Source organism: Haemaphysalis longicornis, unplaced genomic scaffold (assembly GCF_048455015.1).
Source record: "Haemaphysalis longicornis isolate Haplotype H1 unplaced genomic scaffold, Haemaphysalis longicornis Haplotype H1 scaffold_10, whole genome shotgun sequence".
NCBI lineage: Eukaryota > Metazoa > Arthropoda > Arachnida > Ixodida > Ixodidae > Haemaphysalis > Haemaphysalis longicornis.
The window spans coordinates 57554114-57563623 of record NW_027526204.1 but is presented as its reverse complement, the minus strand read 5'-3'; the positions used below and the strand labels follow the sequence as shown (position 1 = coordinate 57563623).

General features: G+C 45.5%; 1 protein-coding gene across 1 annotated transcript; it reads right to left on the bottom strand.

The window, feature by feature from the left end:
• Nucleotides 1-518: 518 nt before the first annotated feature.
• LOC144159853 (uncharacterized) lies at nucleotides 519-1368 on the bottom strand (the record flags this gene model as incomplete). The annotated part of the gene is made up of 1 exon (XM_077691517.1): nucleotides 519-1368. A coding segment is annotated over one exon (795 nt), but the record flags the coding sequence as incomplete, so codon positions are not given.
• Nucleotides 1369-9510: the final 8142 nt, after the last annotated feature.

Sequence of the window (9510 nt, the reverse complement as noted above, 5' to 3'; positions counted from 1 at the left end):
CACTCATTGCATAATGCATGAACTCCGGAAAATGGAGGGTACACCACAATGTCCACACTGCGGGGAATAGCCGGTCATGTATCACACACTTTGCACTAGCACCCAGATTCCCGCCATACCTCACGTAACTTCCGCAAAGTGGGAGGAGTGGCTGGCCGACTCAACCACTCAAGGTCTGCGACAGCTGACCGAACGGGCAGAGTTGGCCCTCAGCTCCATACCAGGAGCCCCGGACTAGGGGCACCTTCTTTCAATAAACTTTTATCTCTCTCTTCTCGTATCTTTATACTGTGCGCATATCTACTTCTAAACGGCATCAGCTAACAGAGACCACAGGTCATCATCGTGTCGCGCAAATAACTCCTAATTTGAAACATCACTTTTATTTGAACCAGATCAACGCATAAAAATCATAAAAAGGCACTCTGTCAAAAATCACGCTAGAAAATCTGAGGACGTCCACATTTGCCAAAGCAAAAGCCTTCGGAGTTCGTTCAATGAGTATGTTCAAGGTGTACTTTAGGAATGACTGTGGTCTCAGAATTTGTATAGGGCAGAGATTTCACGCGCACATTACCGCTTTTTGCGACAGAAACAAAAAGTATGAGCACGGTTTGAGCACGTAGACGTCTCAGCGAACCAAGTGACACGGGTCAGAGCCGTGACATTTGTAATGCTGCCCACACGCACTTGGACAGTGCCTTCGAACACTGCGCTGCCAGGAGAAAGCTTGACAGTCACCCAGTAGTGGTGCACATTACTTTCTCGCTCAGCAGTCGTTTGCTGGAGGGTCGTGACGTCAAGAACATCAAGCAGCGTATACTGCGAGCATTCGGGCGTCTTCCGAAGCTCGTCGTTGATCTTTAACACCATGTAGTCGGCCATGGATACGGCGAGTGTTTCCGACACGTAGTCGTCGACCTGGATGCTGCACGTGCACCAGTCGCGCGAGATGGAGGCGTCAGCACACGTCCTCGTGTCGGGCACCTCGTGCAGTAGGCTCAATCCGTACGTCGTGTTGGGCCGCTCCAGGCGCGGGTATTCGAGCAGTTCGACGAGCGTGGCGTGGATGTCGAAGGGGGTGGTGAGGCGCCGCTGGTTGACTCGAAGACTGCGTGCTGCTTCCGGGTGCGCCCCCAGGAACCACGCTGGGAATGCGAGGAAGGCAAAGGGTTGCCGGTCTTCTAACTTGCCGAAATATGTCTCCCTGATGCCCCCGAACCTAATGCCGTGGTCACTGAGGAACACGAGTAACGTCCGACTGAGCACGCCGGACTCGCGAAGCGACTGCAGCAGGTGGTGGACAGGGGCATCAGCGTAGCCGGCATTGTTTATATCGCTGTGAGTGATGTCGTTGACCCAGGCGAAAGCGAAGAAAGGTCACTGTCCTATCGTCTGTAAGAACCTTCTGAGATAGTCAAGGAGCTCCTCGAAGGGCATAGTAGGTCCCAAGCATGGAACGCCGAACGAAGCCTGCCTAGAATATTGTTCCATGGCCTGAATCACCGGTCGCAGATAGTAGTCCGCTGGTGCACGCCTGAAGCCACGGCCGTGGTAGGTGAACAGCCCAACGGAACTGCTTTCTTCGAGGTGCATCGTTGTGTAACCGCGCTTGCCATAATTACTCGCGATGAAGCGACTTATTAGGGGATCATAGAACCCATCCGGTGCAGCTTCGGTGACTTCAGAGTTCGTGAGACCCATGAGAAGTGGATACAGGTTCGGAATGGTGTTCAGACCAACTTTGTTATATCCATGCAGTTCAAAAGCACGGAGCTCTTCACGCATTAAGCGCACTGTGTACGGAAATTGTCTTTGCAAGTTTAAATTCGAAACCGAATGAACGCCGAGTATTAAAACACTTAGGTTATGGGGTGTTTGCCGTATCTTTTTTCGAAGTCGTTCCTCGCTGCGCTTTTTAAAGATAGGATTGAGGAGGAATTGCTTGTGGAAATACGACTTTGGATATTGTTTTGATGCGCACTTGACGAGCAGAAACTCTTTGGATAGGGGCTTCCCGAATGAGAGTCGTCGATTGCGCCCTTTCATGTACGCTTTATCAGGCTCCTCCAACGATTTATTCCGGTATATCTCCCGGTATCTGCACGTCAAATCACTGGGATGCACGCTGTGAGCCACGAGATTTTCCTTAATGATGACGGGGTGGCCATTCCTGTGGGGGGAAGCACAAAACATAGAAAGGTTAGCAGCATGCGATCAACTGTGGTTCATAAAATGATCTTGCACATTTGGTATGACGAACGTGTTGGCGCCATGCGAAGGCGGGCAGGTGCGGGGATTCCCTAAAAAGTTGAATGTTACGCCGTAACGCATTCAGCAATAAAACATTAAATACCAGATTCGATACGATCCCTTATCCATACTAGGTATCGAGCCTTCCTTCCGTAAGGGCGTTGGTAATGGAGAGATATAAAAGAAAATTACGCCCACCTCCCCTCGCGGGAACCCTGGTGTGATGCGACACTGCATGGGGGTTCAGTTTGGGGTTCAGTTTGGGGCGGCATGCCGCCGCAGCGCGGCATGCTGCTTATGTTCACATCGCCCGAAGGAGAGGAAAGCGCGGAGAGAAAGATTACTGCACATGCGCACCGCGCGCGCAGCGCCGCCCACCGGCGAAGTAAGAGCACATCACGCCACGCGCTGCGCCGCGTGCCCACCTGCAGCTGTTTGGGAGAGAGCGTTCGCTGTCGGAGAGAGGAGAGGAGGAGAGGCGCAGCTGCACAGACGCCGACTACGCCGGACAGACGCAAGAGTGACATAGCACAGCGCATGAGATGCTCTCAGTGTCGCATCGAAAATATTCTATCCGATTCCACCCTGCAAATGTGGATGTTAACAGATCTGTTCAGTAATCGCCACTCCGTAACAACGGTCAAACTGTTTTTTTATGTCGTTACGATACACACTTACGGGCACACTCAAAATTGCGGATATATTACTGGATAATTTCAAATCGATAAACGCAGGCGTTTTCTTTACTCGTTGGCTGGTCATGATAGGCGTGGCATAGCAAGCCGAACAAGAAGGGCTTTTTGCTTCGCTTTGCCGACACATCCACCTTCAAATCAACGACTACAGCCACAGAGGTTGTGCAATCGAAACGAACCACTTTCCGGGGGAACTCCGGGAACACCTAAGCATATATGAAGTGTTCCAAATGCGAAAGCAATAATGTCGAGTTGTGCGCGTGAGACGCTTTGCTTCCGCCCAGCGTTCTGGAAGGGATTCGCCGTGTGGCTGCTGAACTCGAGTTGCTTGGCTATCAGTCCATTCCTTAAACTTTCGATTGGCTTCTGTTCCCCCTTTACCAGTTCTGGGGTGCCCCTCAAAGACACTTTTTCCCCCTCTGCTAGTGCTCGCATTCCCCTTGCCTGCATCCCAAACAATGGGAGCCAGCCTTGGGACGCTCGACTGTCGAGATCCAGACCGTCATTATCTCCAGCGCCGAACAGGTTGCAAATACTCCCCGCCCCCTTCGTTCAGCAATAGATAAAGAATTTTTCTCTCTCTATTTAAAATTATTTTAGGGTCATGCACTTTAGGGGATCGGGCTGTCGGCGTCTCATGCCGTCGTCATCTCACGTAGTCACGGTACTAAAACACCGGAACACTCCTTTTGCAACGTCTCGCGCTAGGAAGTAACGCGTAGCAAACGAAGACACCGGGACACTCGGTGTTTACCGCCTCGTGCTGGAACATTTCACTTACGTGAGCAAAGACACTCGTTTGCCAACGCCTTGCGCTAGAAAGCTTCGTGCTTCAGAGACACGACACTTTTCCAGGTCAGCATGCTGCAGCGTGTGACACGGGGAGAACTGACGGCAAATCTGTCTCTCATTTAATTGCTTAAAGGGACAGACAACCGATTTTTGTCGCGTATATGTTCTCTAGCTCATATGAAAGCCAGCGTGTTATATAGCCCGGTAACCACAAGCAATTTCTAAACAGATCGGCGGAAATAATTTTAATTTGGCAGGAAACTTTCTGAAATCAGAAGGGTGGCGGTTCGTAGTGTCGAATCTTGGCACTACAATATGTGTCCCTGTCACGTGTCCTGCAAACCTAGCAGCTACTGTAACGGCTGAAACGTTTATTTACGTATTGAAAACCTTTTAACACAAGTATTTATGCAATGTTAAATTGTATATGTATTTCTAAACGTTATTTTGAAAATTCTAAAGACACGCCGCCCGCCGCCGCCGGGTTGCTCTCAGTGTGGCTAACTGAGCCACCATGACCAGAATCAATTGCAGCGTTCAGTAAACAGACCCAGTGAAGGAGCTTTGACGATTCTGCCTGAGGCATAGGCGTTTGTTCTGCCAAAATCTTTGATTTCAGTTTCCAAATACACCAACGGCAGCTTAAAAAAAAAAAAAAACGTCGCGCCCGGGGAGAATCGAACTTCCCGCCTCCACAACGTGAAGCCAGATTCTACCCATCGTCTATCCCAAAATATGGCGCATTCGTGCAAAATAGACCGTTGCATTAAAAACACACATAAAGGAACAGAAAAGCCTGTGATTCAAAATTTTTAGCTTGGGACAAGTTTTTAAATGTCGTTTTTTATTTCGCATACAGACAAAAGTATGTTGCCGGGCTGCTCTGTGCCATGGTTGCCAGCATCATTTTTGGGAGGGACACATACGCATCGCAGATCTAAAAATTGCGATTTAAAAAGTTCTAGGGTGTTATCAGCAAAACCGTTGGTCGTCAAGGTGCTTTAAGTGATGCCCTTTCATTTGGGATAGAGAATATATACTCAACAAAAATCGGTTGTCTGTCCCTTTAAATCCGGTTCCACGCAAAAGTTGGCGCCACACGTGCAAACCTGGTAGCCTAGATACAGATAAAGGAAGACTCACACGTAGCGTCAAAGCTGAGATAACTACGTAAATAACTTCCTTTTTATATGAAGATATCTCCAAGCGAATTTCAGCAGTAATAATACGCACAGTTTCAGCAGCAGTAATACGCAGTTTGTTAATAGTAGGAACCCTGATGACCTTGCGAATTTCAAAAGGTACAGGAATGGAATAAATCGACGTCTCCGTAGAGTAAACAAGCCTATTTTAGTAGCGTATTCAAAGAATCGGGTAAAAGCCACCCAGAGGAACTCTGGCGCAAGTTAAACACCTTTCTGAACCGCAATAACTCCATAAATGATGTAAATGGAATCGTAAATATTATTACGGTCCTTTCACGCTTAGAATTTGCTGAAGCGATTAACACGTACTTTATAAATCCTATAAATAGCTCACCAACCAGCCTGTTTCTGATTATTTAACTGTGACGAATAAAAATACACTTTTCCGAGTCCTGAACAACGCCGCACAAAATACACACACTTTTCGCATCCATAAACAACAGCAATGCGTGGCATATTGATGGTCTTAAGATTAAGCCAAAAAAATGGGTTCTAGATTGTCTTTCACCTGCCCTGAAACATATCTTTAACCTCCCTTCGAGCTCTGGTATGTTCCCAGAAAAGATGAAGCGAGCCAAAGTAACAGTTATACACATATCTGACAACAAAAATAATTTTTGGAATTACAGACCGATTTCCATGCTCCCAAGAAGCGTTAGAAAAGGTCATATCTTCAAGATTGATATCTTTCTGCGAAAAGCATTCTATATTATCCCCACGTCAGTCTGGATTCCGTAAGGGAATGTCTACAGAGCTTTCCCTATCAACCAAAAAAAAAAATACTATTATTAAATCCTTTGAAAGCAAGAAACTGGTTATGGGCATTTTTGTCGACTTCTCAAAAGTATTCGACTCAATAAATTACCGCACCCTCTCAGAAAAATTCAAGTATTATGGATTTCGTGGTGTTGCACTGAAACTTCCGAATTCGTATATAACTAGCAGAAAACAGTGTGTCAAAATCGCTATTTTAGTTCCTAGTTTCACAAATTTGACAAATCGAGTCCCTCAAGGGAGCATACTTGGACCAATATTATTTAATTTATGCATTAACGATATTGTAAGCATAACAGATCAAACTTCCTCCATAATTTGCGCCGATGACATAAGCCTTTTTGTACAAACTGATAACCCCAAATAACTGTGTTTTAGTGCAAATACCACGCTAGAAAAGCTAAACTGCTGGAGTGCTGTTTATTCCTTGCAAATCAATGGTATGGAAACAAAAGCTGTCGTATTTAGGCCATATCAGAGACATATTGAGTACAATTTTTTCATGCATGTTGGTAATATTAGGATTGAAGAATTTTTGGATGTCAAAACTTAAGGCATTATTTTTAACCGGCTTTTACTGTAGAATACACAGGTAAAGCGGGTGCTGAGCAGTCTGGCAAAGATTTCTGGTATTCTTTGCAAATTTCGTCATTAGTTGCCCATAAAAATAAATATAATTGTTTATAACTCGCTTTTCTCAACCAAAATCAGTTACTGTGATTTGGGTTTGGGCACAATATCGAAGAATAATAATATAAACAACATATTCTCTATTAAAAAGAAAGCACTTCGAAATGTTGCAAATGTTTCCTACGATATGTCATTACGCGATTATTGTAATTCCCTGAATATCGTACCCGCCCACAATTGTACAGTTTTATTTTGCTGGCTAGTTATAAAAGGAACTAAAAGGTAATATTACCGCATTTCTATCACTATGGAACCTGAGAAAGGTTCTTGATACAGGATATACATTTCTTAATCAAGCCACTTGGTCGGTTCCTTTCCCTAGAGCCACTCATGGGCTAGAAAACATTGATAACCGTATATCTCGTCTATTAAATGACCTGATTTTAGAAGGTGTTAACAGAGACAGTATTTCTATATCCGAATTAAAGCATTATTTCATAAATTGCCATTCTTGAATTGTACACAAGCATTGTGGTTAAAAGCGCAATGACAGGTAAATACATGTAGATGCTCAAATTTTGTTGTGTTTTTGCTCGGTTTTCATTTCCAATTAACAGCTTTATTTCACTGAGTCGTAAACTGCTGTCACATTATTTCTCGTTGAACATGATACGGTTCCTATTTCGTACATTATTGTGTTGTTTTGTTTCAATATTTTGGGGGCTACTTGGTTTTTTTTCTTTTTTCCATACTTGATTTCTTTCTTTCTCTCCTAAATTGGGTCACTTGAGTGATCTATTAGAAATATTTAAGTTAGCAGTGTTTTTACCGTGTTTTTTTGTGCATTCCTGTAGTTGATATTTTCTATTATTTCTGTTTTTAGTAACGTTGCACAATCTGTTCCTCTACTGTACAATGTGTATTTCATTTCATTAACAGCTGCACTCTGCCCCAGCTCACTGCCTTGTAAGGGGGGATGAGACAGTCAAGCCGATATAGCATCAGCTTCTTGTTTCCTCTCCCTGCATTTTTTGCTATATGAAAAATACAAAATAGACTGAAATTGAATTTGTGTAAGAGCGATTTTAAATCACTTTTAACATTCACGCGCACGCGGATCCTCAGAACGGACGCACTTTTGACATCGGCATCCCCGTTACGTCGTCTGCTACTCGTCTGCATCGTTTGAATTCACACACGTGGCTCTACAAAGAGTGAAACCAGAGATTCTTAGAGCCGTTACCTGAAATTGGCGGCGGCGGCATTCTGAACGCGGCAGCATCGGCCAGGGCCGGGCTAGAGCGGCGGAGGCCACCGCTGTAGCCCGGTCGTGAGTCGGGAGAAAGAAAGCGAAGAGGAGCGTCTGTCGAAGGATGAGACAGCGGAACCTAACCATTCTGATGTGCTAGCTTGGGTCTATACCACCGCGCGACACAAGCGCAGACGCTGAAACAATTCGGCATGTGAGCTTAGTGATTCCCAATTAAACCGATTTAAACAAGTTAGTTTACTAAATTTGACGATTGCGAGAAAGCTGAGGGACTTTTTTAATCGCTATTTATCGGAACCAGTTGCTCCTTTGGCCTTTTGTAACACCTCTTAAAACACAACGGAATTGGTAATCGCCACTTTAAAAAAACGGAGTCCCATTCGTGGCAAGCAGTGCGCAAAAGGTAACGTTTCTCTAGCAGTTAGATGTCTGTACGTGGTCTCTATGTTTTGTTTTTCCCGCTCTGAAAACCAATCATCAACGTATCTTTGCCGTACGACCACTTAATTACGTTTGGTCCGGGTTACCTAGGACGTGCTGTCGAACAAGTTAATCAAGCCGTGCGAGCGAAGCGCGCAATGGACGCGAAGCTGCCCCAAAACAGGCCTAAAACAACCGTCGCTAAAGCAGACGACAAAGCCGTCCCGCCCACGCACCCGCCGGTGTGAGCAGGCACCCGTGCGTGGGGAACGCTGGGTAACCATTCGCTGTGCCATCTACACCGTGCTCTGTGAGTAAAAAGAGCCCTGCCCTTCCCCAGGCGCGTTGGGAGTTTCTTGTCGCCCACGCCACGGAGGAAGAGTTGGCTATTAAAGGCAGAAGGCTTTTACCCCTCAAAAACTACTTCGACTTAAGAATATCAAAAAGCGCTCGCGGCGCACGTTCGTAGCAGTGCTCCGAATTCAAGAGTAACGAAAGGTTACAGTAGATGCCACGACCAGTAGAACGTGGCAAAATTACAAGTATTTGCACGTTTACTGTAGACTACGTGCACTGACATGTCTAATTTCAAGTAATATTTTCATGCAATCCATCACATCTTTTTTTATTGTAATCTTTACTAGCCACTGGCTATGGGTCATGGGTCCAAACACTGTTTTGCATATATTTTGTTGCGGAGAAAAAGAACAGTAAATTTAATTGAATTGAATTGAAGAAGAAAACGAATCGACCTAAGCAAAGCTCCATCGTGATTACCCTGGGAGGAGCGAAACTGGCAGCGAAGAGCGTAACAAGCGCACGATAACGAGACGAGAGGCATTTACGTGGAACAGGCTACAAAACACACTTGTCTTTTGAAGACATTTGCACTTAATTGAGAAGACACCTCAGTAACCTCCGATTTGCTGATGACGTTGCCTTGCTAAGGTAACTCGGGGGACGAATTGCAAAGCATGTTTATTGCACTGGACAAAGCGAGTAGAACCGTGAGACTGAAAATTAATATGCAGAAAACCAACGTAATGATTAATAACCTCGGGACAGAACACCAGTTTGAGATAGAGGACGAGGCAGTGGAAGTGGTAAGCGAATATATCTACCTAGGCCAAGCTGCGACCCCGGATCCCAACCATGAGGCAGAGATAATGAGAAGCATAAGATTGGGGTGGAGTGCATACGGCAGACAATCTCAGAAAATGAATGGCGGCCTACCATTGTCCCTGAAGAAGAAAGTGTATGACAGCTGCATCTTACCGCTACTCACCTACGGGGCTAAAACTTGGAAGCTCACTAAGAGGGTTCAACTTAAATTGCGGACGACTCATCGAGCAATGGAACGGAAGATGGTAGATGTAACATTGAGGGACAAGAAGAGAGTGATGTGGGTCAGGAAAAAATCGTGTGTTAAGGACAATTAGTAGAAATTAAGAATAAATGGACGTGGGCAGGG